This window comes from Plasmodium knowlesi (genome assembly GCF_000006355.2).
Source record: "Plasmodium knowlesi strain H genome assembly, chromosome: 2".
Lineage (NCBI taxonomy): Eukaryota > Apicomplexa > Aconoidasida > Haemosporida > Plasmodiidae > Plasmodium > Plasmodium knowlesi.
In genome coordinates, this window is record NC_011903.2 from 82,714 (window position 1) to 110,086 (window position 27,373).

General features: G+C 31.9%; 6 protein-coding genes and 2 pseudogenes across 6 annotated transcripts, besides 2 other annotated features; 5 read left to right on the plus strand and 3 right to left on the minus strand.

Moving 5' to 3' along the window:
- Window positions 1-1,243: 1,243 nt before the first annotated feature.
- On the minus strand, window positions 1,244-3,307 carry PKNH_0201400 (annotated as a pseudogene).
- Window positions 1,244-3,307: a sequence feature (multidrug resistance-associated protein 1, putative, pseudogene).
- Window positions 3,308-9,982: 6,675 nt separating this feature from the next.
- Window positions 9,983-10,446, minus strand: PKNH_0201500 (annotated as a pseudogene).
- Window positions 9,983-10,446: a sequence feature (conserved Plasmodium protein, unknown function, pseudogene).
- Window positions 10,447-12,193: 1,747 nt separating this feature from the next.
- PKNH_0201600 (TatD-like deoxyribonuclease, putative) lies at window positions 12,194-14,844 on the plus strand (the record flags this gene model as incomplete). Its single annotated transcript, XM_002257651.2, has 5 exons — window positions 12,194-12,480; window positions 12,644-12,744; window positions 12,833-13,715; window positions 14,230-14,295; window positions 14,802-14,844. The coding sequence occupies 5 exons, from the start codon at window positions 12,194-12,196 to the stop codon at window positions 14,842-14,844; spliced, it is 1,380 nt and encodes a 459-aa protein (XP_002257687.2).
- A 168-nt stretch (window positions 14,845-15,012) lies between these two features.
- PKNH_0201700 (conserved protein, unknown function) lies at window positions 15,013-15,625 on the plus strand (the record flags this gene model as incomplete). Its single annotated transcript, XM_002257652.1, has 3 exons — window positions 15,013-15,066; window positions 15,264-15,395; window positions 15,569-15,625. 3 exons carry the CDS (start codon window positions 15,013-15,015, stop codon window positions 15,623-15,625), a joined length of 243 nt encoding a protein of 80 aa, XP_002257688.1.
- A 1,435-nt stretch (window positions 15,626-17,060) lies between these two features.
- On the minus strand, window positions 17,061-20,199 carry PKNH_0201800 (eukaryotic translation initiation factor 4E, putative; the record flags this gene model as incomplete). Its single annotated transcript, XM_002257653.1, has 8 exons — window positions 17,061-17,437; window positions 17,583-17,748; window positions 17,922-17,985; window positions 18,126-18,256; window positions 18,441-18,524; window positions 18,730-18,817; window positions 18,920-19,044; window positions 19,270-20,199. The coding sequence occupies 8 exons, from the start codon at window positions 20,197-20,199 to the stop codon at window positions 17,061-17,063; spliced, it is 1,965 nt and encodes a 654-aa protein (XP_002257689.1).
- A 2,367-nt stretch (window positions 20,200-22,566) lies between these two features.
- PKNH_0201900 (conserved protein, unknown function) lies at window positions 22,567-22,917 on the plus strand (the record flags this gene model as incomplete). The annotated part of the gene is made up of 1 exon (XM_039113778.1): window positions 22,567-22,917. One exon carries the CDS (start codon window positions 22,567-22,569, stop codon window positions 22,915-22,917), a length of 351 nt encoding a protein of 116 aa, XP_038969396.1.
- A 39-nt stretch (window positions 22,918-22,956) lies between these two features.
- On the plus strand, window positions 22,957-23,778 carry PKNH_0202000 (conserved Plasmodium protein, unknown function; the record flags this gene model as incomplete). Its single annotated transcript, XM_002257654.2, has 1 exon — window positions 22,957-23,778. The coding sequence occupies one exon, from the start codon at window positions 22,957-22,959 to the stop codon at window positions 23,776-23,778; it is 822 nt and encodes a 273-aa protein (XP_002257690.2).
- A 969-nt stretch (window positions 23,779-24,747) lies between these two features.
- On the plus strand, window positions 24,748-26,630 carry PKNH_0202100 (UMP-CMP kinase, putative; the record flags this gene model as incomplete). Its single annotated transcript, XM_002257655.1, has 5 exons — window positions 24,748-25,065; window positions 25,250-25,337; window positions 25,478-25,567; window positions 25,769-26,218; window positions 26,458-26,630. The coding sequence occupies 5 exons, from the start codon at window positions 24,748-24,750 to the stop codon at window positions 26,628-26,630; spliced, it is 1,119 nt and encodes a 372-aa protein (XP_002257691.1).
- Between the last annotated feature and the right edge of the window lie 743 nt (window positions 26,631-27,373).

A 27,373-nucleotide genomic window follows, 5' to 3' on the forward strand; every position in this document is an offset into this window, starting at 1 on the left:
GGAAGAAACAATACATGTGTGATAAATGTGTATATGTGTGCACAGTAACACACACGTATAAACAAAGTTGACTCCACGCAGGTTGGACGCAATCCTATTTGAAGCTACAGAAGCTACACAAGGAAGAAAAAAATAATAATAAATAAAAATATAAAACAAAATATTGTTATCTTATTTGTTCCTTTTTTTAATCATCCACTTAATTACCTTATATTTTATTTATTCTATTTTTTTTTGTAATTATGCATATAAATAAAACAAATTACGGATAACTTTTTATCTGTAAGAGCACACATACACATACGCACATAAAGGTATGAATTATCACAACCTTCCTATTTGTATACAATTCCCCTTGGTGTTAATAATACATGTTGATAGATTTTTATCATTTATCACTATAGAACTTGTGGTCATTTCCCTCAATACTCAGTTCAAATATATATAACTCATTTTCCACACCATATCCTGTTAAAATGTTTGTCGATATGTCTTTTATTATTTTACAATAGAGATATATATATGTATGATTAATGTGTATGTTGTGTTCTCCACCTCCAACTCTTTTTATTTTATTTTATTTTTTTTTCTTCCTATAAGTGTAAAGAATATATGTGTTCAACCAGCGCATATGTCGCTTAACTTATTACTAAAAAAAAATTTTGTGTGATGCTTTTCGCGTCCCATGGAGGAGAGTATATAAAAAAAAAAAAAAAAGAGAAATGTCTTTTTTAAAAAAAAAATTAAAACATTACAATATTGTACATGTGTGTAAAATATGTGTAAATAGATGTTCAGCCCTACTCTATCTTTTTTAAAATGTTCTTTCTTTAACAGGATGCGCATTTATTCACCCTTATTCGTTTTATGCGTAATGTCGACGAGGCCCAAAAAATTGCTCAAATCTTTTACCTACATTGTTCCTTCGAATTTGTGTAGACGAAAACTCTCCACAGGAATTATTACGCCTTTTGACGTTACTATTTTTTAAAAGGACTCCGAAAGGCAACAAAATATAAATGGCGTAGCAAGAGTGAACAGTTATTATAACATGTGGGGCAATCGGAAAAAAAATATGCTAACTATTTATTATGGTGAAAAAGTATCAATATTTTTGCAGATTTCATGACATTCTGTATATGCAGTGTTGAGTAAAATTTTACTCTTTTCCTCGATGCGTTTCCGCGCTGTTCACTTGTCACAAATACGGAAAGGATACTATATTTACATGCGCCTTGTGTTGTTATCCTCCAAATGAGTGACTATAATACATGTAAACACATAATATAAAGGCACTGTTTTCCTTTGCTACATGTTCTGCCAGCTCACAATACCGGTAGACAAAAGTGAACATACTTTTCCCCGAATTGTCAAATTTAGTTTTCACCTTTATTTCGCCACATTTCGGTGTAACTTCTGCCCTTTCACCCTCTATATGGAATCTTTTTCATGCGGTAATTCCGAGAACTCCTGTAGCCTCTACACACAACACATCTCTTTCTCCACAAAGATATAATAACACAGAAGAATTTTTGTGAACATCCCAAGTCATGAGGAAAAAGTAATAAAATACTCAATTGTGCTTATAATTTTCCCCTTGGTAGAAAATTCCCATTTTGTTGAAAGTAATATGAGCATACATAATGAAATAGCTAGTTAATATTAAAAAGATATAATGTTTATGTGTTTCACTTTCTTATAAACACAGGAAAAACTACAACATTTTCTGAGCCTCTTTTTTAACTGGATGAAATGTTTTCTGTATCTCGAACATTTGATGCGTAAAAGTAGTTATTCACTTTTGAAACGTACCTTAAATAATGGTTAATATCGTTGTAATATAAATGGTGATTAACATACTTATTTATACGCGTAATATTCACTATGCCTTTTATTATGTTATTCATTGAATTAGAAAAGTTAGATTCACTTGAAATTAAAGATTTTTAGAAAATAACGGCATAATAATTGAACTAAAATTAACTTCCTTTCGATTGTCTAACTTATCTCTTATAAATAAAAAAAAATAATAGCACTTCAACTATGTCAGCTGACACGGCATTTATATAAAATACCTATAATAGTGCCCAAGTCTTACGTTGCAAGACAGCATTCCCCTTTTTCTAACAAAATTTATATAATTAAAAGCAAATTATTCTCAATTGAACATTTTCATTAATTTTAATTCTTTCTACACATGATGTGTATTATCTATTCTTTCATTCTTATGTTTTAAATAATTTTAAACAGACTTGGCAAAAGTGAAAATAAAATCATTGTGCTGTATAGTATTACAGTGATACACCAGTTTTTAGAACCGTGGAACCCATCTTCAAGTAAAATACATAAAAAGATAAATAGAATTTGACAAATATATTAGACAGACTAATGATAGCACCAACAAAAGGTACTAAAGAAGTACCGGAAAACATAATATTATAAATGTTTATGCTAGATGTGTCCTCTTTCCCCATATCTTCTTCTTTTGTCTATTCTTTTTAAAAAAATTTATTAAATAAAATTTTTTTTTTAATAGATTATCACTATCATTCTTTTTTACAAATTTTAGTCATACAAGAAGGATTATTTTTAACACTGTTACGACTTTTTCTTTCCATTATACGTAATAGCGTATTCAAAGATTCTTCTCTATTCCTATATACAGAATAATTCGTTAAATCGTTATTACTATTATACAGGCTAATTTTGTAAAGGAAATTTATTAGTTATATTTCCATATTTACTAGGAATTCATAATAATAATAATAATAATAATTCAAAATAAAATCAAGGAGAGATTCAAAGAGTAATAAACGAACGCTCTAGAATCCAAATGTTACTTTAGAATTAATCAAAAAAAAAAAAAACGGGGAAAGATTAAATAGTTTCATCTTTTAAAATAAACATATATTTGTCTATGGATCCTCCAACACCAATTATAAATAAGGTTTGTAAAATGTTAAAGATAATTATTGAAATTATGCGAACTTTAAACGTTTTTAAAATTTGACCACACAATATTGTTATAATGTACATTTATTCCTTCTTCGCCCTTATGTCTTCTGAGTTATGAAAATGTTATACCCCAAATTTATATTTTTCCTAAAAATGTTTAGAATGACATTTTCTTACATAAACTTTTCTAAAATTTTGTTTCAATTCAGATGAATAATATGTCACGTTGTTGTTTTTTCGTAATGTAGGAAACTTAATTTCATCTTTTATAACATTATTTAGCAATTTTGTCACACAGTGAAAAGCTATAGAACTAAAAATGGATTGCATATTCTGGTTCATTTTCATCGTTTTATGTTTGTATTTACATTTCAACTACACTTAATTATAACATTTTCCAATTGTTATTTATAAATAGAACACATTTATTTATGTGTGTTTTTTTATTTTATTCTTTAAAAGTTCTTTTTCCCTTTCACACTTTTTGGCTGATATTATGGATTAACTATTTTAAATCATAATTCCCTCATCTATAATATGGAAGAAGGCATAATAATGTATATGCTTAAACGTTCATAAAATTAAAAATAAGTGTATATAATTTTGTTAATTTTTTTATGTTCATTTTAGAAAGTGTTGCATGAATTATAAGAATTGGACAACATTCGATATAGGTATTTGTGCTCTCAACATTTATTGCATCATCAGTTAATCTACAAGGTGTACATCTATACATGTGAGAAAAAAAATTAATGTAAAATTGACCACCCTTTTTTAATTTCTTATGGAATTATAAATGATTAAATGGCTGTTTTTCGATACAGAAAAATAATATGTTTGGAAGTGTTCTTTTTTTCCCTTAATGAATTATAAGAATTGAAAAGTAATTCTGTCATACTATTAATGATTCTGTTATTATAGTAATTTAAAAGGTAGATAAATTATTATTAAAAAAAAAAAATTAGTTAATGGATAATGCAAAATTAATCTAAAGATATTTTCCTCTTTAGAATGCTAATACACACAACTTTTTTTTGTATAAAATTTGGCAAGTGAATCTATTCTATTACCACCTAAAAAAACGTATATACATCTTCAAGAAAAGGGCACCATAAGCTATTGTTGTTAAACCTTTCAATTCAAGTAATATGCACGATGTACGAAATGTCTTTTGTGCCTTCCAAATGAAAAGGGCTTTCAAAATTATGGTAAATTTAGAAGAGTTCCATTTTTATTGATTTATTTTCATACCATTTGTGTGAGCTCTATAGTGCGTATCACCATGATAAATGAGCTATATTTTTGTGTCATTCTTTTTTCCCACAAGGTATGTATATTAATGAAAACAAAAATCACTCTTTTTTTTTGCTAAAAGTTCAGATATTGTATTCTAAAATGGTGATACCCATGATTTATATTTTTATAAATAGATAGATCGTACCTTCAATTATTTGCATAAATATTAAAGGAGCTTTGTGATGTGTGAAATAAATAAAAGGAAAGGAACCTTTAAGATTCCCATTCTTTTATATAAGACAAACTAACAAAACGAGCCTTTAAACGTTTGTAAAGTACAATTCTTATGTATCCTTAAAACTTTCATATTCGTTCAAATTCATTATAAATGAAATATTCAAATTGACAAGAAATTTCTATTCAAAAATAATGCAATTTAGTTCCACCTAAGATAGAATAGAAGCGAATGTAGAACCAACAGACTTCATGCCTCCTTTAAGCAGAATAAATAGTATTGTCTTATAGTTAATGTCCTTATATGGCACAACATTTACTTTTGAATAATTGTTTTAAAGATTACTTTTGTATTGGTCTTCATCATTCATATTTATATATATTCTTATTGGACACTAAATATAAATAGACAGAAAAAATGACACAAAAAATATTAAAAAATAGAGACAAATATTATGATATTTTATTACATTTACGTAAAATAGTAAACCATAATGAACAAAATAATACATATATTAATACAATGATACAGACAGGAATTAAAGAAAGAAACTATATAATTAAAAAAAACTAAACAAGGAAGAAGCGACTTCATTATAAAGCTTATATGTATTCAATTGAGATATGTTAAATAAAGTTCATACATGTCCAAAATAAATTATATGTTGTTCTTAAAAATATGAAATATCATATGAGATACATAAAATATGATGTAAACCAAAATAAAATATAAAAGTTATTATAACAAAGATACTAGAACATGAGAAGAAGGCTTGATATATAATGTAATATTAATAAATAATTTAATTAAATTAAAAGTAAATAAGAAATATAATACAGAAAAAATATATAATAAAATAAAGATAATGATAAAGAAAATAAATATTAATAAAAATCAATTTAATAAATAAATAAAATTGTTATATTTATACAATATTGGTTTAAAAAAATATATATTGAATTATAATTAAATAATTATATAAGATAAATTAATTTAACAAAACTAATTAATTGGAAATAATATATATTGACAAAATTAAATAAAGTCAATAAATATATATATTCTTCATAAATAAAAATAATATATAATAAATTAATTAAAAGGAAATTAAGTATTAAAACAAATGAATTTAAATAATATATTAATAAATATATTAAATATAATATTTAAAAAAATGAATACATTAACATATAAAATAAATATAAAAAAATATAATAATAAATATATAAATGATATATATTAATAAATAAAATAAATATATGATAAATAAATTAAATATATAATTAATTAATTAAATATATAATATGCTAAATATATATATATATTATAAAAATATATATATATTATAAAAATATATATATATTATAAAAATATATATATATTATAAATTTTATATAAATAATAGGAAAAATGTTAAATCATTTTATTTATTAAAGATAAAATTAATATAATATATATTCACTTCCTAATATATATTATCAACTGAATAAAAAAAAAAATAAATAAAAATAAATTTATATAATAATATTAAAGCAAATAAAATATATATATTATTAATTAAACTAATTATTCTACATTTTACAATAATATCTTATTTGAATTTTATTATATGTATATTTATATTACAATTGAATTAATTAAATATTTGTAATATTATTATAGAAATAAAAACATAATATATTATTTATACTTTTAATTTAAATAATTGTTATTACTGTTAAAATAATTTATAACATAAATAATAAATTAATTTGATTTAATATAATTTAAAATAATTATAATTTAATAAAATTGAAACACACTTAATTTAATTAATAAATAAAATAATTAAGATAAATAGTTAAATTAATAATTAATTAATTGAAATAAATAATTATTAAGAGTGAATAAAACAATATTAAATATATAATTATTAATACATGAATGCGATTTAAATAAGAAATAAATTAATTAAAAAATATATTATTTAGGTTAAACACAAAATATAAATATTATCGAAATAAATTTAATTTAATATTAATTTATAAATATATATATATATATATATATGTTGTTTTATAATATATATAATTAATTATATATATTATTAAATTTCTTTATCTTAATATTAAAAAAAAACACATTTATAATAGAATTAAATTAATTCTTATTTATAATTATATATATCATAATAAAATAAAATTAGAATATTCATAAAATGTTTTCTTTTTATTCATTTAGTGTTATTTATAATTATTCTGTAATATTATATAACAATATATGTTATAATTAATTTCATGTATAAATTTAATTTAACTATATAAGTTGTTTTTTTATCATAACAAAAAAATTAATTATAATTAATAAATTAAATTAGCAATTATTTAATTTAAAATGTTATTAAATTAAAATAAATGATTTAAAAAAATAATAAATTAAGTGATAGTATAATAGAAAAAATTATTAATTTAATATAATAAATCAATAATTAGGTTTTATATTAATATAATTATCCTTTAAATAATTTTATTAAAAATAATGAATTAATAAAAAAATAAAACAAAATAATAATTAAACATATTACATTAATTAAAAATTAAAAAAATATATATTATATGTTATAATAATAATTTTAATTAATATATTTGATATATTAATTTTAATAAATCATTTATTATTAATTTGATTTTAAATGAATAAATATATTAATAAATTATAATTTAAGCTAAATATATATAGAGAATTATATATTTTAAATAATTACATTAATGAATTCTTTAAAAAAAAAAAAATTCATAAAATAATTAATTTGTATAATGTGTTGAATTATAAGAATTATGTAAATTAATTATTAAAAAATATGTAATTGTAAAGCCAAATATTTTGCATAATGTTAATTAAAATTAATTAGTTTAATGAATTTATTTTAAATGAAAATAAATAATATATGATGATTTAAGAATTAAAAAGTTCCTTAGAATAATACAATCATTTTTATTTACTAACTATTACATTTAGTTAATTTATACAATTGAGTAATTGCAAATAAAGACTTTTATATAATTTTGTTCTAATGATTTATTTTAATTAAAATGTTATAATGTTTTTATAAGAGAAAATTATTGAATGATTATTATTATTATTATCATATTAATTAATATACGAAGATAATATATATATGTATATAATAACAACAGTTTAGTAGTTGTGTACATTGTATGATTTATTTTATATTTTCTTCTTGTTCTATATTCTTTTAGCTTACATGAGTGCACACAATTTTATTATATAATATCATTGTATGCATTATAGAAAACTGCGTTATAAAGTAAAAAAAAAAAAAAAAAAAACTTATCTTATCAATTGTTAGAACAATTGTTAGGACACATGAAGGAAATCGCAGCTACTTTTTTTTTAATTTTTGATGATATAGAATTGTAAAAGATATATTACCAGTTTTCAAATTAATATTGGAATTGATATACTTATTGTTTCTATTAAATATAATAAGATAATTCTTTAATGTTTTGGAGCTTAAATTTTTTTTGAGCATTATTATATTTTTCTGACAATGTTTTTTTTGTCAGTATTCATATTTTTGTTAATAACTATCATTTTCCGTTAAAAATGTAATAAATCGTTTGCGTGTTAAGACGTCTTTTCTTTAACATATATGTATATTTTATACGTCACACATGACACCTTTATCTAATACATTTATAAAAATAGTGAAATATTGGGGCAAAAAATGTTTATATAATTATCATGGTGCATCGTTCTTATTTGCCATAGAAAATGTCTACAACCAATCTCATATATTAATTTTTGCATTATAAATATTTGTGCTAACGCGCCTGTGTCATGTTACGAATGACATATAACATAGAATTTTGATGATGCTTAATTTTTTAAGAATTAATAATTTTTCATTTATACTGTTTCATACTTCGAAGTCCTAACTATCGTTAAACAAACATTTTATGTAGAACTGCTATTAATATTATGAAGTGTCTTATTTGTTTAATCTAAAAAATGTTTACTTTTAACGTATATTATATGATTAGTAAAAAAAACAATAACATTTGCAATTGTCTTTAAGACCTATGGTACATCTATCACAGATTATGGTTTGTTATTTCTGACCTATAAGCGTGATATATATGTCCCATTCTTGAGGTGTAAGAGTTTTTAATATCCAAAATATTCATAAAGAAATGAATTCAGAGAGAACGAACATCTTTTTAAAATAAGGTGCTTTAAATATTGATGTAATTAGCAGTGATTAGTAAAGCATGAAAAACAAGAGAGCAATTTTGGAAAAAGTAGAAAAACCTTGAAATCATTTTCATATTTTAACAAGGAATTTCCATAATTTAATAGTTTTTATAAAAGGTTCTAAATTTTTTAATGAAGTCTTTTTTTTTGAGCGGTACAATTAAAAATGTGTTATATTATCATTAGTACATATTCCTTTGTTTTCAGTACTAACACTAATTCATTTTAGTATGATAGTGAAAAAGAATTAGAATTGTAATAATGAAATAAATTTACCCAAGAATACCCTTTATGCTGTCTTATTCGGGAGAATATGCATAGAATTCCTAACTAAAAACTTAGAGGTGAAGTACAAATGTAAAAGTAGTGGTTCCTAGGAAAACTTTCAGATACAAATACGTGTGAAGCATTCTTTAAATAGAAAAAATTAACATTGCGCATCTTTAGGATTCTTAATTTTCATTTTTCTTTTATGTAGGATGGAAACCCAATGTTTCCTATTTTATGTTTTTTTTTTTTTTTTTTTTGGTGTATTGGTAAAAGCTTCGATGATAATGTTGCACCAAACTTGTTGCAAGAACAATTTTATTTATTATTCTTTGTCAATAAGGAAAGGCTTTATTATTATTCTTTTATCTTTCAGGTTGACATTTGAAAATAATAAAGGGGATTCCCATTCCGTGAGACCTGTTTATATAAATGTACAAATTTTAATTTAGTTAAAAATGAATTCTAAATCTTTGACCTACTTTGGTATATATATTAAAGCAAAAGATTTTAAGACACATTACTTCTTTCCAGAAGACACCCTTTAAAAAAAAAAAAAATTAAAAAGAATTAAAGTTTACTAAACGAAATATGCTTAACTTTTTCCCCCTACATTTTTTAGGTTATTCTGAAAATGTACTTTTATGGCAACATATGAAAGAAAGATTTTACATTTTCATTTGTCTGAACGCTTTTTGTGCGTTATTGCGCATTTTGCACATAAATAAGGGTAAAAGCTACCTACACTATAATTCACAAAAAATAATGAAAAAATAAAAAAGTGAAATAACATAATATGCAAAGCATGAAGTGGTGGATTATGAGCTGAAAAATTCCTTTGCAGATTTATTTTAAAAAAAAATAGATTTTAACAATAAAGGTGTAGGGAAGCGTAAAGGAAGAGAGTATTTTTTCCCTTTTGTATTTATTAGTTTTGTAAAACTTTCTTCGGTTAATCCCCAATTTAACCGTATGCAAATGGAGGTCATATGAAGGAAACTGTAAGAGCAAAATACACCTATTAATTTGTGCTCCTTAATTATTCAATGATCTTATTATATCCTTAAGATTTTGTGCAAATGCCTCGGTTTCAGATTCATGAAATTTATTTTCCATGGGAAATTTGTTTGCTATGGCTTTCAGTGCTTTCGTTGTCCAATGTGTGGAAATTCTCTTGCTCATCTATTTTTCTTCCTACTTCAACGGACTCATTTTTTCTTAATAAATCTGTTTGAACGTTTTCTTCTTAGGAGTTGTCTATAAATGAATAGTTAGTTTCGTCATTATATCTCTTATGGGCATCATATTTTTCATCCCTTGGTCTTATTTTTAGTTCATTGCCATTTTCTAATTTGATAGTGTCTATTTCACCATTTAACAACTTCCTAATTGCCCTGGCTGCGTTTTCTGTTTCAGCAAATTCTTGATTGTTCATGTTCTTTTCTCCCAGTATAGCATGAACGAACAGGACAAATAATAATGTTATGTAGAAAGTACATGGGGACGCTAAGAGAAACTTCATTTTCTTGGAATATTTGGACAACAGGATGTACGACTTAAAAGGTGGAGAAGTTAAATTATATATTAATTTACAAAAGGTTTAAAGAACGTTTTTTAAGGTTGGAATGCGGAGAAATTTAACTTTGTCTTAAAATTCTAAGTTGAAAAATGTATTTTACATGACAAAAAAAATAACATTCATATAAAAAAAAAAAAAAAACAACTGTTGAAAGAGCAGAAATTACCTAAAACATAAATCGTTAATATATTTATATATATTTTTTTCAGCTAGCCAAATAGTTATTAAGAAGCCTTTAAAGGAGTTTCTCAACAGGTGTAAAAAAGCTACATATATATGTATATTTTTATTTTATTTTATTTTTTTTCTTGACTAGCTAAGTTTATTAAATAAAAAAAAAAATGCTAGCGTTTTGTTTTCCTTAGAAAAAGTCTTTCGTTAATGGTTAGGCGGAAATTGCGAGTACCATAAAGCGAAGCACTTGAAAAAAAAAAAAAGGCAAGTCTTATATGATGTAAAAAAAAAAAAAGAGAAAACTTTTAACCATATTTAAAATGATATGAGGGAGCTCCTGTTATATTCCTATTAAATGTAGAAGCTTACATACATCATTTGCATAATTTGTTCTTAATGGGGTTCCAATATAAACATAATCGCAATATAGGCACAGATACATTTTAACATTAGTACTTAAAAAAAACATACGTATAACCAGATAAGTGAAACAAGACGTAAATGGAGAGTATTTAACCGAGTAATGTATAAAGTATGCATATATGTGGTAAAAAGATATTTTATTTTCTTCAAATAAAGGAAGTAACATAAATGTGAAAGAAACTTAATAGCAAATTTTCATGTATCCCATACCATTTACACGTTCATGATTCAGTCATACTTTGAATTTGCGTCTTCTTAAATCTTTCATATATGCACATGAATAAGAACATAATTGAAATAAGAATTGAGCTTTTCATTGTTGCTAAGACATATTATTTTAACACATTCTTGAAGTTAAATATTCGTGTTATTTCCACTGAAATGAAAGCATTTTGAAAAATGACGTCTGAATAAAATGTTGTAAAAATAAAGAGACAGAAATGATAGACCCTAATGAAGGAAATTTCACAACGATGAGAAAGTTATGTTAATTTTGCCCAATTTTAATGCAGAACATATCTTATATTTTTATTAGAACAGAAAGCAATGTCATTATTTTTATAACAGGGGAATGCGTTCATATATAAAATAAGAACCCATGATAAACTTTGGCAAAATGAATGAAAACGTTAAAGCCAAACTTTAAACTAGGGATGTGTGATCCTTGAGAAATAATTGTGACACGGCTATTTCGTTAAAATGTAAGAAATAATATGCTGAGGTTAAAGAATTCATTAAGGAGAAATTTACGTACATTTTTAAAAATGTATACACATTTTGGCATTTCACTGCACTCTATGTTTCATTTAAGCGATTCATTTTAATCGTTAATAAAAAAAAAAAAAAAAAATCGTAGCAAAGTCGTGGCAACGCATGGAATGTTAATTCCTATCGCACGTGGGTATCTTTAACAATAATGAGGAAAAAAATTCATAGCATATTTTTAAAATTGTCAAATGAAACATTTGATGTTGATAACACATGTAGTATTATGCCCCTCGAATGAAGATACACAAATATCAAACATATGAAAAAATAAAAAAAAGGGATATATAGGGAAAAATGAAAATATGAAATTAATTTTTTACTTTCTTAAATGTGTTGTTATTTTAATATATTTACGTACGATTTTTTTAGAAGCCAACGCTGTAACCAGATTTAAAAACATAAGATTCTTCATTCCTTTTGCAAATAGTAGAGTGTTGCACAGGGAAAAAAAACGTACCCTAAAAAATAATAAGAATATACAGAAAATGGAAGTTCAGGGGAACTTATTCATTGACATAGGGGCAAATTTGACTGATAAAATGTTTGATGGAGTTTATAGCAAGAAGAAGCATGCGAATGACCTGCAACAGTAAAGAAAAGAGCTGTGCATATTCGCAACTCGTGTTGTATATGCGTATATTTATGCTTACACTTGCCCACATAAGACATATGCGTGTACAAATGTATGACCACGCACTATCGACATTCGCTTCCCTTTCCCCACATTGTCCATCGCATGCTCCACGCGACAGCGTTTTAAATAGAGCGAAGAAGAACAATGTCGAGAAGATTATAATAACGTGCACCTGCCTTGAGGACATCGATAAATCCCTGAAAATTTGCGAAACATACGGTTAAATTTTGTTTTTGTTATATAAAAATGAAAATGTTCTTGTGTCGTCTGTTCACTAATTTTTCCTTTTCATTCATTTTTAAAACAGATCCGGAGGGAAAGTTTCTTTTTCTAACTGCTGGCGTACACCCCACCAACTGCTATGAGTTCATTGAAAAGAATTTCATGGAGGAGAAAGACAAGCAAGCAAAAAGGGAGTTTGAGGAATTTACTAACTATTTTAAAAATATGAAAGATGTGAAATACGTTGTAGAGGAAAGTCCCAAACCTGACGACGCCAAAGCGAAAGGACATAACGCAAATTCAGCTGATGCTCAAATAAAAAAACAGGAAAATAAACATTCAAATGATACATCACAAGGGGATGTGCTCAAAATTCCTGGCTTCGTGTATGATAGAAAGGAGCAAGATTATTTAGAGAAATTAAAAAAAAAAATAACAAATCATAGCAACAGAATTGTATCCATTGGTGAAATAGGCCTAGATTTCGATAGGCTGTTTTTCTGCCCGAAATATATTCAAATCAAGTATTTTATATATCAGTTAAAATTAGTGGAAATGTTTAAATTGCCCATTTTTTTGCACATGAGGAACTGTTCCGATATATTTTTTGAAATTCTGGACAAATACAAGCCATTAATTGAAGGCGTTGGAGGAGTAATTCATAGCTTTACAGACAGGGAGGAGATAATTGAAAAAATAAGCACGTACAAAAATTTATACATAGGGGTAAATGGGTGTTCCTTAAAAACGGCTGAAAATCTAAATGCCGTGAAGAGAATACCCCTAAATCTTCTGCTGTTAGAAACAGATGCGCCATGGTGTTCCATAAAAAAAACACATGCCTCTTATCACTTCATTCAAGAAAAATATGAAAAAAGGAATTACACCAACTTGAAAAAAATAAGAAACGTAATCCAATGTGACGACGAAACTATTTTTAAAGAAAGGAACGAGCCCTATAATATCGTGTAATTAAAAAAGAAAGAATATTGAACCCGTAGGAGCTTCTACATGTGCATGTTTTTGTATATACATTGAGACTTATATAGCATATGCATGTAGTGCCCGGTGCATCCTCGTTCATAATGAAAAACTGTTATGTACTTTCCCCTGTGAAGAGAATTTCATCACATATGCCCATGAACCATTTGCAAAGTTACTCACCACTGTAAAAATAATTTTTCCTGTTTGTGTGCAATTGCTCTGATCAAAAAAGGGATACATATCGCCATAGTTTTGCCTCGAAATTGAAATTTCGCAAGAGTCTTCTGTTTACATTTGACGTTCCGTTATTTTGTTACTTATTTTATTTTTTTTTTTTTGGGGGGGGGCGGAGGTCTGTTCTGCCCACGCGCGTGCGATGCGCATACATAGATATGTACATACATAAATAAGCGCGCGCATATATATAAAATTACGTGTCCCGGCGTACATATATACGCTTATACTTCCTGCACGCCATTTGCATATGCCTTTTCGCAGGGATATAGCCGAAATCACATACAAAGTAAGGGGGAGTACCATTCCGTTTGATTCATTTTGCAACAAGTAAGCAATTCATTAAAATGTGTTTACTTTAGATTCGCTCCTGTACATCTGTAAGTGTTAATAGTACATTGAAGATGCGCTTCGTGCTTTGTGTACTTTTGCACAGAATCATTTTGTTAGTAAATTGTGCAGTTTGCCCATTTCATTTCATTTCATTTCATTTCATTTCATTTCATTTCATTTCATTTCATTTCATTTCATTTCATTTCATTTCATTTCATTTCATTTCATTTCATTTCATTTCATTTCATTTCATTTCATTTCATTTCATTTCATTTGTTTTTTTTTTTTTTTTTTTTTTTTTTTTTTTTTTTTTTTTCCCTTTCCCTGTAATATTCATTATTTTGCTCAAATTAAATTTCATTTTTGAAATAGCAAATATGAGTTCTACGCGCGGAGGAACATACCATGTTCTGCTATAGGTTCGTGTAGAGCATCTCCTCACATATGCATATGTCATTTTTCCCTTTTTTTCCTCCCCATTTTTAATGTATGATTTTAAAAAGAGTCAGATGCAACACCCTAAATTTGTTCAAAAAGCTGCGGTAAGGAATTTCATTTGGTGATGTGCGCACTGAAATATCTTGACCCAGGGGGAACGAAATTGCCTTTTAAATCGTGTGGAGAAAAACAAAACAGAGAAGGAAAAGAAACAATAAAAGCAGCCACAATATATACCAACTTACAATCATTAAGGAGTACGTTACACCGAATAACATGGATAACACTAAGGAGACAAGAGCAAACACGGTGAAGGCACATTTAGAAGCGGTAAAAAAAATAAAACAACCCATCCCGAATTACGTGCTTTATAAATAGTCACCCTTTCAATGTGGATCATAGCAGCTGCATAGATGCGCATCATTTTTTGCTGTGTCCACCTTGTCCTTGATTCTATTTTTAACGACAGTCCCCTTCATCTTTTTTTTTTTTTTTTTTACATATCTACGTAAACATCTTATCTCCAGATTGATCAGTGCAAGGAAAAAAAGGAAAAGTACGTAAAATGTTTTAATAATTGGTATAAGAATAATTTCCTCAAGGGTGACCTAACGCAAGCATGCGATGACTACTATGAGGACTATCAAATTTGTGTGCTGGTAATGATTTGCACAAGCAGTTTCGAAAGCGTATCATTTGAATGGATCAAAGTTTGTCTACGCCTCATATGTTCGTTGTCATGCACCCTTTACGGGCGCACACATTTATGCATGCGCTGCTGCTTCTGTTTCTGAGCGGGTGAACATGATCCGTTCTCCTTTTCTCCCTGCAGAACGATCTTAATAAGAAGGGATTGGGGCACTTGGCTAATTTGCCGAAGGGGAAGTGAGCGAGGTGGATACTGCGTCACACCCGTACACACGGAAAAAAGAAGATTTTGTCTTTTCCCTATTTTAAGTTTAAGCCCATTTGTCCTACACGTTTTAATCATACAAAATTTGCCTACACATTTGCTTCCTTTTTTTTTTTTTTTTTTTTTTATCGTATTTATCCCCTCCCCTGATTTTTTACAACGATTGGTCATTTTGTCACACGGCATATTTGCCCACCTTTTGCCCTAACTTTGGTGGTCACTCGCCGCCGCAACTACGGCGAATTGTTTTAAAAAACAAATTGAATTTTTTTTTTTTTTTTTTGTTATCTTGCTATTTTATTAATTTAATAAAAATTGAAAAGGGAAAAAATGCATTCGCAAATTAGCAATATGTAAAGTTTGCGCAACACTGGCGCGAGTTTCACACGACGCCCTCGCGACCCTCACGCAACGTGTACATATATATATGCGCATTATTATTAAAATTACAATAATATAATTAAAATTGAATGCATGCACAATTGGTTGAAAACGAAAGAGCTACATATGTTAATAAATAATCACACATAAGTAGTTAAAATGGATGTTAACGGAAGTGCGCTGCTGGTGGTAGAGATGAATAGGTATCAATGAGAGTAGACAGAAATAAACACGGGAAAAAAAGTTCAAAGTTGTAGAAACAATAGGAGGAAAAGCATAAACAATGAACATGTAGTAGAAAAACAAGGAGCTCAAGTGAAAAATTTAAACAAACGGACACACAATGTGTCCAGTTAAAAAAAAAAAAAGAAAAAAAATACAAAATTAAAAAGTAATTAATTAATTCTTCATAATAAAAGAGGGTGTTGTGTGTGGGGGAAATAAGAATAATAAAAATAGTAAAAATAATGATAATGCTAAAAAGAACAATAATAATGATGGTAGTGATTTTTTTGACGATTTTGATGGAGACGAAGAGGTAGACAGATGGTTCGGTAGAGAGATTGTGAAAGAATAGACTTAGCTCAATTAAAAATGTTTTTATATATATATATTTTTAAAAAGTTTATTTTGTCTACTAATAGGTGTGCTTAAAACGTTCCCTTCATGGTAAAAGCTCCCCCTTTTTTGGGTCGTATTTGAACAGCTTGATCTCAACACAGGGGTTCATCACACAGGACATCAGTGGGATTGAACATTTTTGCACATTCCAACAGATTTACACGAGACCATGACAGTGTGTGTGTGTGTGTCTCTCTCTATATATATGTGTATGTTCATAAACTTGCTGATTTGAGGTATATTTTTCATGGTGCACGTTCCTCCTTGATACCTAGCCAAAAAAGTTGTGCGCTTTCGTTGGACAACGCTGTTCTGCTCGTCCAATGGGTATAACTTTCTTCCTTTTCAAGTTCTTTTTCCATCACCCTTATCACATTAACATCATGAAGTTTATCCTGCGCGAATAGCTCTATATACACGTGCTGCTTTTGATATCTTCAAAATTTTCATTTGTATTCTTTGGATAGACAAAATGCTTCCTATAATCTTTGCTCTTCGTTACATAATCAAATTTTTTTTTTTTCTCGACATTGGCTATTCCGTTTAGTTGATTACTGCTAAAATTGTTTTCTGCATGCATTTCGTTCTCCATCGAATTGTTATTAAAGCCTTCCATGGGGTATCCCCCCATATTATAGTCATACATAAAGTCGGGGTAGCCATTACTGTAGTGCTGGTTGTACATATTTAGGGGGTAATACAAATAAGGGTGGTTCGGAATGACTTGCTGGTTATACAGGTAGTACAGGTTCATGTCCAAGTTGTTCTTGTAAAAGTTATAATTTCCTGCGCGTATTTGTATGGGGTAAAAAAAAAAAAAACAAAACAAAAAAATGGTAGATGAGAGTGGCGCGTTACGTGATGGCCATGTTCTTGAACATACACGTACGAAGAAAGTGTAGAATAATATGTCCACATCGATGACTCCTACCTATACCATAGTTCGGGGGCACTAACATCGTTCCGTAGTTCTTAAGTTTGAAGAAATCCTTCCTTGCACCTGGGTATTCAACGGGCTTATTATTCTTGTTGTACATCTTTTTCCCTTTCTCATTCTTGTCCTTCAAATTTCCATTCTTCCTGTTGTAGTACACATTCTAAAGATGATTATTCAGTGATGGTGGGGGGGGGAAAGAGAAAAAAAAAAAAAAAATAAAATAAAATGAGAAGCATTTGCCGTTGTGTGCTTCGATACATGATCATGCACTCCTATTTAGAAAAAAAAATTTTTTGCTTATAATTTCACGCTTTTCATCTTTTTTAATCATACGGAGAGAATCTTGGTTATTATGGATGTGTTCGGTGGTAGGTCCAGCAATTCGCTTACTCGTTTCCTAATGAAGAAAGAAAAGAAAAAATTGTAACTTTCTCTTGTGAACAACGTTTGGCACGCATCCACAGGAGATGTAACATTGGCACGCTCGAGGAGCCTCTTTGAATCACTCTTTGAATTCCTCTTTGTATATTTTTTTACATTAGAATGCTCTTTATATAGTTTGAGTAGTTCTTCATCCAGATTTTGAAAAATATTTCGTTTTCCCTTATACACAGTTGTATTCCTGAGAGGTCAACCAAATTGAATTCTTCTCCGATGGCCAAGAGGACCTTAGTGGGGGGGATTCACAAAAGGGGAAAAGACATTAATTTTTTTAGAATTACCGGTATGCACCACTTCTTCGCTGTACTTATTTTTTTTCTTTTCACGCAGTTTACGTTCCCTTCTCCTCGAACATTCGAATGCACAAAACAATTGGCGCTCAGGAGACGGGGGACTTTGCCCCAGACTTACCATTTTTTCCCAAATCAAATCGGCAACGTTGTCCCTAAAGCAGTTCTCGTTTTTTATAATGCAAATAAATCCGTTCGAGTATTCCTGCGTCAGAAGTGTAATAGAATTTATTTGGTCAAGTGGGATCACATCGCTCCATTTTTTAGCACGTGTGGGTGTGGTACTCCTTTGGGGAATTCCCCTGATTATACTTTCCCACTTGGTTCACTTTCGTTTGTCTCTTATTTCATTTCGCCTGTTCTGTTTTCACATTTTCCACTCTCTGTCATTCTGCTCGTCCCCGCCTTACCTCGTAAATGGGCTTGTAGTTGTGCTTAAACAGGTAGATGTTGTAATACTCCTTGATGGACGATGGGGATTTCATATACTTGTAGTTCCTGCGAGAGGAAAGGGAGGCAGGGAAAAAGGTGTATGGCGCTGTTCAATTGCTTCTTCAATGTGGCGGCGCGTCTCATCTATACCGCCTTTCCCGCCCTTACTTGTAAAACTTCTCAATCGTGTTAAACGTTTCCAGGAAGACCAGCCCGTTCACGTACTGCTCGTAGTACTTCCTGTTTTCCTTGTCGAATAAAAACACCCAGGTATTCTGCAGATAGTTTTCGTTCTGTGCAGGTGGGGAAGGAATGTACGTGTAGGTGCATGTGCAAGAATGCAGGTGTATACATTTATGTGCGCTTATATGTGGAACTCCATTTCCGCGTCATGTAGACGCCAGGTGCGAATGCCTCATCTCAAATATAAGCGGTAAGAAGCTGATGGCACGCCCCCATTTTTTTTTCACTCTCCTCTTTTGCACCCCAAATCGGAGTACACAATTTACCCTTTTTACCTTCTGCTTGTTCTTCTTCGCGCCCTTTTTAGGATTCGCCTTGTTCTTTTGTTCGGTGCCGTTCTTTTTCTTCCCGTTGTTCTCTCCATGTGTGGCGGTACTGATCGTTATCTTCCCCTCAGCGACGCTGTTGCTACGTATGCCGTTTTCATTACCGTTGGCCTCCTTCGTACCTTTCTTGTGGGAATTCATTTTATCTTTCCCAAGTTCGTTGCTGTTTGTGACATTTGTCGTTCCGTTCTTTTTCTCGGGTGCATTTGTTTTTGCGTTAGCTTTTTGATTTTCCTTGTTCATTTCTTTCTTTTTTTTTCCTGCCTTCTGGGTATGCCCATTTGCCTTCTGCACACCTTTGACGATTCCGATTGCGCTTCCTGTGCCGCTACCGGTACCGCTACCCGTTCGGCTAATTGTTCCACTGGGGGTGGCTCCCCCGCAGGTGCTACTTCCCTTGGATTCTTTCCCGTCGTCACATCTACTCTTTGGTTCCCTTTTCCCTTTCCCCACGATGGTGAATGTGTTGCTCTTCTCGATTAGTTTACACCTACCAATTTCGTTGCTATCCTTGTTGCTATCATTGTTGTTGCCACTCCTGCCCTCATTATCATCGTCTTCGTCGTCCTCGTCGCCATTGTTCGTGCGACTCTCCTTGTGGGCGTTCTTCTTATTTTTCAAGTTGGTTCCCTTATTACCCGGCTTACTATTCTTCACAGGCTCGCATTTTTTGGGTGCCCCATTTTCGTCATTGGGATATAAATCATCATTTTTTGCTTTCCCTTCCTTCTGCTTATCCTTCTGTTTCTGCTTCTGATTCTGATTCTCTTTTTCCTTATCTTTCTGTTTTTCTTTCTTTTTTTCTTTCTGTTTTAGTTTTTTTTCTTTTTCAATTTCAGCTAATTCAACGTTGTTAACGCATTCGAGAATTTCTTTCATTATTTTATTTTATTTTATTTATGTTTTCTTCTTTTTTTAATTCTGATAAAAGTAGCTCGTAAAACGGGAAGATTCAATAATCGCGCCGTATGTACGAGTGTGCCAGGGGGAATGTAAGGCAGGGGGGCTGGGTTCGAGCAAAGAAAAGGGAGAGGGAGTTCAGGCGGAGGGAAAAAATGAAAAGGGGAACAAAGGAAGATACAAAAGGTAAACAAAAGAGAAAATATACAGATGAAACAAAATAAAACAAGAAAAAAAAAAAAAAAAAAAAAAAAAAAAAGCAAAAATGGTAAAAGAAAAGGATGGGGCAAAAAAAAAACGTGAAAAAAAAGTTGATCCCTAGCTCATTCAAACGAAACTATAAGCACGCATACAAGTAACGTACATATATATAGGTACATAATTTTGCGGGCAGAGATATGCATGTGGCACACACTACACAGAAAAGAACACCTTCGGGTGAATAAATGTGGAACATACACATGTGCGTACACGTCACACTACACCTACGCTACATGCATATATGTGTACACATATCCTGCGAATTATTTTTTTCTTCTTCACTTTCTCTTTAGCACACAATGTATGCAAAAGTAAACGACGTTACAAATGGTGTGTAGTACGCGTGGGAGAAAAAAAAAAAAAAAGTTAAATACAGATAAACAAAATGATCAAAAGGGGAACTTAATTCTCTTATAAAAATGCAAAAAAAAAAAAAATTAATGGGGAAAAGAAGCATTTAAACCAAAGTACGAATTCGCTTTTTTTTTTTTTTTTTTTTTTTTTTTTCAACACAAATCTACGTTTCAAATATGTTCATGTAGAGATATACACCAACAATATTATTTTTATATGGGTGGGAATGCAAATAGGAACATGAGGAAAAAATTTGTGTGTGTGAGGGGACAGCTCGTCCACCGTCAACTGCTTCACGGTTAACTGCCTATGTTTCGAATTGCTGTAAAAATTAATAGGCACATATGAGGAAAAGCGAACTCGCTCACGTACGTATTTCACCAATACACGCAAGTTAGCTTCACGGGAAGGAAAGAATAAAGGTGCGAACCTGGTTTAAAATATGAGTAGGTAAACAGCACATTGTACGCACATATGCACGTGTTCATACAAATGTATATATATATGCCAATATATACATATGTACTTTCACGTACATAGGCACGCCCGTAAGTCGCGCACGCTGGGTGAAAATGCCACGGAGGCATAAACTCCTGAACACATAAGCTTTGCTTCACGTATACGCACAGAGGAACATGCTCCTGAACGTTAGCATACACGCATAATATATGCCACGTAAGTTCTCTCAATCACTCAATCACTCAATCGCTCAATCGCTCAATCGTCCGTTAGCTCGTAACGTACGCATAAAAATAAATACATTAGCATAGGGGTGTAATGAAAAATTCTTGTGAGGATTTGCAAAAAAAAAAAAAAAAAGAAAGAAATTTCAGCTTAAAAACAAAAAATGAAAAAAAAAAAAAAAAAAAATGAAGAAAAAAAAAAAAAAAATCCTTCCATGAGTACTTTGTTAAAAAGGAAAGAATAACACTACTTGTGCTTAGGTCCCGAAGTGGGCAAGTGCGTACTCGCTGCTCCACGTACATGGATACACGCGTATAATACATTGGGTGAGAGCCTACCGAGAGGTGGCCGCGAATGCATGGGAGCACCCTGTGGGGGGGCACATTTCCTGCGAACGCCTTTTCCTAACGCTGTGCACGTGGGCTTGGTAATTTGCGCCATTGTGACCTAGTCGGGAAGAATTGCTTCCACAGTAAAATAGCCCCGGAGGAAAGGCATAACGGGCTCAGATGGCTCAGCTACGCGTACACCGCCATTTCGCAGTACATGCCACCCACTCATACATGGTGTAAACGCATTGCCCATGTAAGGTAAACCCATGTGCATGCGTGAAGAAGCCCAAGGAGGCAAAATGAGGGGAAAAATTCGAATTTCTAACGCACGCACAAATTGCCTATGCTTTCCTACGCATGCTGATTCTCTATAGCTCCATTACGAGAAGCACGCTCAGAAAAAGTAGGAAAAAAAAAAAAAAAAAAACACAAGGTTGTACTGAGGACCGATGGGCTAATCCAATAGGCACATATTATTATTATTTTTTTTTATTATTTTTTTTTTTTACATGGAGCAACAATAAATCCAGAAGGATGATGTTAAGTTGGGTCTTTAAAAAGGGATGGATGAAAGAGCCAAGTATCTACCCATGCGTATGGATATAGGAATCTACATCCCTTCGTGTCACCCTTCGTGTGCCCATTAGTGTTGCCCCCTTGTGCGAATATTCCACTAAGGAGAGCTCCACTCCTCGTCCTACCACACCAACGCAAAATGCTTTTAAAGGCGAACAAAACTCTGCACGACTTCCCGTTCCACCCCTACTGGTTCGGGCGGAAACCCAGCATGAAGAACGTCATTGACAGCGACTTCACTTTCAGCTGCCTCGAGGAATTCTATCTCTTCCGCTTCTCAAACATTACCACCTTTAATTTACTAAACCTAAACCATTCCAGCGATAACTATGCTAATGTGTGGTTTGATAACCTGGACAACTTAATTAAGTGTTTTCAAATTAAGTGGTCCTCAAGCAAGTCCAAGATTCATTTGTACGAAAAATACCTGCATGCCAAATACCCAGTCAACGACACGTTCGATTATAAAAACCCGCGCCGCTTCTACTGATAGGGATTTTGCAGACCTGTGAAGGCGTGCGTACACACAATGGACGAGGGTGCCAGGAAGAAGCCGGCCAAAGCGAGCCACCAAATAAGACTAGCTGATGTCCACGAACTCAAGGCACTCGCGATAGAGGAGTACCAGGAATATCTAAAGTTGGTGAAGAATGCCGAATGGCAGCAGCAAAAGTTGCAGCAAAACTGGGACAAGTTTCATCTTTTTTACGAGCAAAATGGATTGGCCACGTTTGGACATAAGGCGAGGAAGAAAAAGCACCAGGGAATGGTAAATAACAAAAACGAGAAGGATAAAAAAAAAGAAAAACTTCACCCGAAATATTCCTCCAGTCACTGCGTATATTACGACAATTATCAATCCATCGAAGACGACTTAAAAATAATTAAACGGAGAGAAAGGAAAAGAGGCTGCTACTATTTCAAGGCAAATAACAACAACGACAATAGCAAAAATTTCATCCTACACATTTTAAAAGATATTCCTCTAGCGGTGGAACTGTACATAAACATTAAAATCGAGGCAATCAATAAAATAAAAAATAATGTACTCACAAATATGAACAATTTTTGCAAAACCAGAATGGACAAAATTATTCTCCTCATCCTCCTGTGTGAAGTCAAATTAAACAATCTCTACATTCGCCAAAAGGATGTTACCCATGGAGAAAATAAAGCCGATATTCACTTAACAAGAAATATAATTCGTCTTTGTCATGGCGTTATAGAAGAGGTCACCAGAAAGTTAATTCCTTTTTTTTTTTCCTTCAACATATTTTCCCCTCCCGATTATTTTAATTACCGCTTTGAGCACTTCCATACAATTGTACAAGGTATCGTGCCCATTCCTTGAGTTTGGTTTGGTACCCTCTGCAACGCGTTGTTAGGGGGATGACTCTCGTGTGTGTGCGCTATGTTTTTTTTCGTGTAAACCTACACTTTGTGATTCATTCACGCCCGTGTGTGTGTGTATGTGTGCATGTCCCAGGGGGCCCATATATATATATGTATATGTGTATATATATATATATTTTTTCCGCCCCCCCTCTGGCGAAGATTGACTGTATCATTGTTACTGCGCCCCTTTCCCATTTTACGCCTTTATGTTTTCACCGCATGGGGCACACAGGTGTTTGTGCAAATGGGGCTTTTCCCCGCTTGCTTATTTTTTTGTTTTTTTAAGTGTTCATTTTTTTCTCTTTTCCTGCTTGCATAAATTGTTGCTTGCGTGTTTCCTTTTTTTTTTTTTTTTTTTTTTTCCTTCCGTTGAACACAAAAATGCGTTCCCATGGAGGGAAAACTCGTATAAGAGAATATTTAGCAAAATCGACTGATCCTCATCCATGCACCCGCCAACGTACGCGCTTTCCACTCGTATTCACATCTTTCTACCCTTTTGTAAATTTCTTTAACCCCCTTGGTGATGCTCCCGCATGAGGAGTGACGCATGCGCGCCCTGCGATGCGCCGCTCCAAATCTCTAAATGGCATCACCGACACAATACAAAGAGAATTTTTTTAAGCGAAAAAATTCTTCATATGAGGAGGCGCCCAATAAAATATTTTCCCTCTCCCCTCATCGCGAAGGAGAAAAAAAAAAAAAAAAAAAAAGATGTACGGTGGATAAGTGGTGGAAAAAAATGCAAACGTCCCAAAGTGCGAAAACGATGAAACAAAAAAGTGCAGTTAAATGCGACGGTGAATTATTGTAGAGTAAAAAAAAAAAAAAAAAAAAAAAAAAAAACATACAGAACGTACTGCCCAAATACTACGGTAGGTGCAACTTCCACACAGCGTAGGTGCGACTCCCCCACGGCGCACATATGAAATACAAAAGGATTTACGCAGGAGTGTTCTTCTCCGTCGTATCCAATTTTTCCAAAGTCCTGGTTCACAATTTTATTTACCTGAAGAACGAAAAAGCTATTTCCTCAAGTGCTAGTGCAGCAAATGCTTTTTGCCACAGGGGGGGCACAGCAAGAAGGCATTTTAAAACTGCACGAGAAAAACACACAGTGTCCAACGGGCTCTACAAATTCAGTCCCTTGGGGGGAAGAGCACACTTTCACAGAGATAGAAATCTTGAGGAGAAATTCTTTGCCAGCAATTTCTTTGCTATGGGTAAAGATCAACCTTTTGTGGTAATGCGGAAGAGACACACAAGCGGGGCGGAGAAAGAACCTTCGGGTTGTCCTACCCTTTTGTTCGCTCATTTTGTGTACTCATTTTGTTCGCTCATTTTGTTCGCTCATTTTGTGTACTCATTTTGTTCGCTCATTTTGTTCGCTCATTTCGTTTCCCCATTTTGGACACCCCACCCTTTAGATATTCATGCTCGGAGGGCCAGGCAGCGGAAAGGGAACGCAGTGCAAATTGATCCAAGACAAATTTGATTTTGTTCATATCAGTGCAGGTAGGATTGTGTGTGTTAGTCACCTCACGGACCTAAATTACCCATTTCGAATTTAGCCTCACCAAATGGTTCCCTCCACATGTCCCCCTTTTTTTTTTTTTTTTTTTTTTTTTTTTTCTCCTCTTCCTCCCCTTTTTAAGGTGACTGCTTGAGGGAGTATCTAATAAAATGTGAGAAGGGCGAAGTAGATACGAAGCATCAGGATGTCGTCGAGGACTGCATAAATAATGGTTCGAATGGAAAAACACACGCGAGAGGGGGGCTCTCCATTTTTAGGTCCACTATGTATCATACGTCGTCATACTTGATTGTAGATACCCGGTTTTGCTCCCTCTTGGGTAGCAAGCAGGTCGGCAAGTAGATTGACACACGTAGATCTGCACACGAGACGAAACCACACATTTCACCATGCCGATTCCCTCGTCCCTCAGGAAAAATAGCGCCCGTCAAAATAACCCTAGAACTGATGAAAATCAAAATGGAGAACGAAATTGAAAAGAGGAAGAAGAAGGAAAAGGAGGAAACCCAAACGAGCGAACCGACGAAGTTACAAGACCAAGAAGAAAAAAAAAGCTTCTCATTCGACGTGTTCGATGATAGCATAAAGTTAAAAAACGATAATCTTGATTACTATTACGAGAAACTGAAATACCAAAATGGCATACACGAAAACGAACACGTGCAGAAAATCTTGCAGAGAAATAAGTTTAACCAAAAGGCAAAGTACAAGTTTATAATAGATGGGTTTCCGAGAAATTATGATAATTTTGATGGCTGGATGAACATAATAGGAAATTACGCCTACGTGCACTTGTGTCTGTTCCTTTACTGTGACGAGGACACGATGATTAAGCGGTGCATGAATCGGGGGCTTATGTGCGGTAAGTCGGCAAAGCCGTAGCGCGGCGGCAGCAACACCTGTTCTCGTTTTTCCTGTTCACGTCGTTCCTGTTATCGTTTTTCCTGTTCATGTCGTTCCTGTTCACGTCGTTCCTGTTATCGTTTTTCCTGTTCATGTCGTTCCTGTTCACGTCGTTCCTGTTATCGTTTTTCCTGTTCATGTCGTTCCTGTTCACGTCGTTCCTGTTCGCGTTTCGCCCCGTTTCCCCCCTCCCCACAGGCAGAGTAGACGACAACATGGACACCCTGCGGAAGCGCTTCGAGACACACAAAAACGGCTGCATGCCAATCATCAACATTTTCTTAAATGAAAACAAATGCATCTTCATCAATGCAAATAAAAACATCGAAGAAGTTTGGAACGACATACAATACGTGTTCACGAATATGTAGTAGGCCAACTGCTCGAAGGAGTTCCTTTCAAACGCGGTGGTCCTATCTGCCTATCCCCGCAAGGAGAGAACCATTTCCGCTATTGGAGAAACTATTTGTTCTGATAGAGAAATCCTTTCTTCTTTTTTTTAACTTCCTCAAGAAAATTTTCTCTGTCTTTAATTTTTCCCGTTGTGTGCACGAACTATTTTTTTTTTTTTTTTTTTATCTTTAAGTGTATAGTTTCCCCCCCCTCTCCAGTACCTCCTTTTTAGATGCCCCCATCCCCTACGGCGCGAGCTCTGCCAACATACAACTTGATCTATATATATAGGCGTCCGTGCATGTGCGCGTGCGCGTATGCAGAGGTGAATGTTTCTGGGCATCGTGCCTATGCACATGTTTGTGTGTATGCGTTCATATGAGCATGCGTGTATGTACACATATATACACAATAGGTTAACGCATATGCATTCTTATACAGTGTGGTTATTTATACACGCCTGTGCATGTGCGTCCTCGGCATTGCATTTTTTCTTCCGTCCAAATGTCAGAAAACACACATGTCGTACATACCTTACGGAATGGTAGATTCCCCCAACCTGTTTTGTTAATATATATTTTTTTTGAATAACAACCGAACCCCTTTTAATTTCGTTATATATGGTTAAAAAGGTAGACATTAAAGGGGAAGGTAGCAGCGGTCGATATACTCATGCACACAGAACTGTCCCAAAAAATGTGGCAACAGTTACACCGAATTT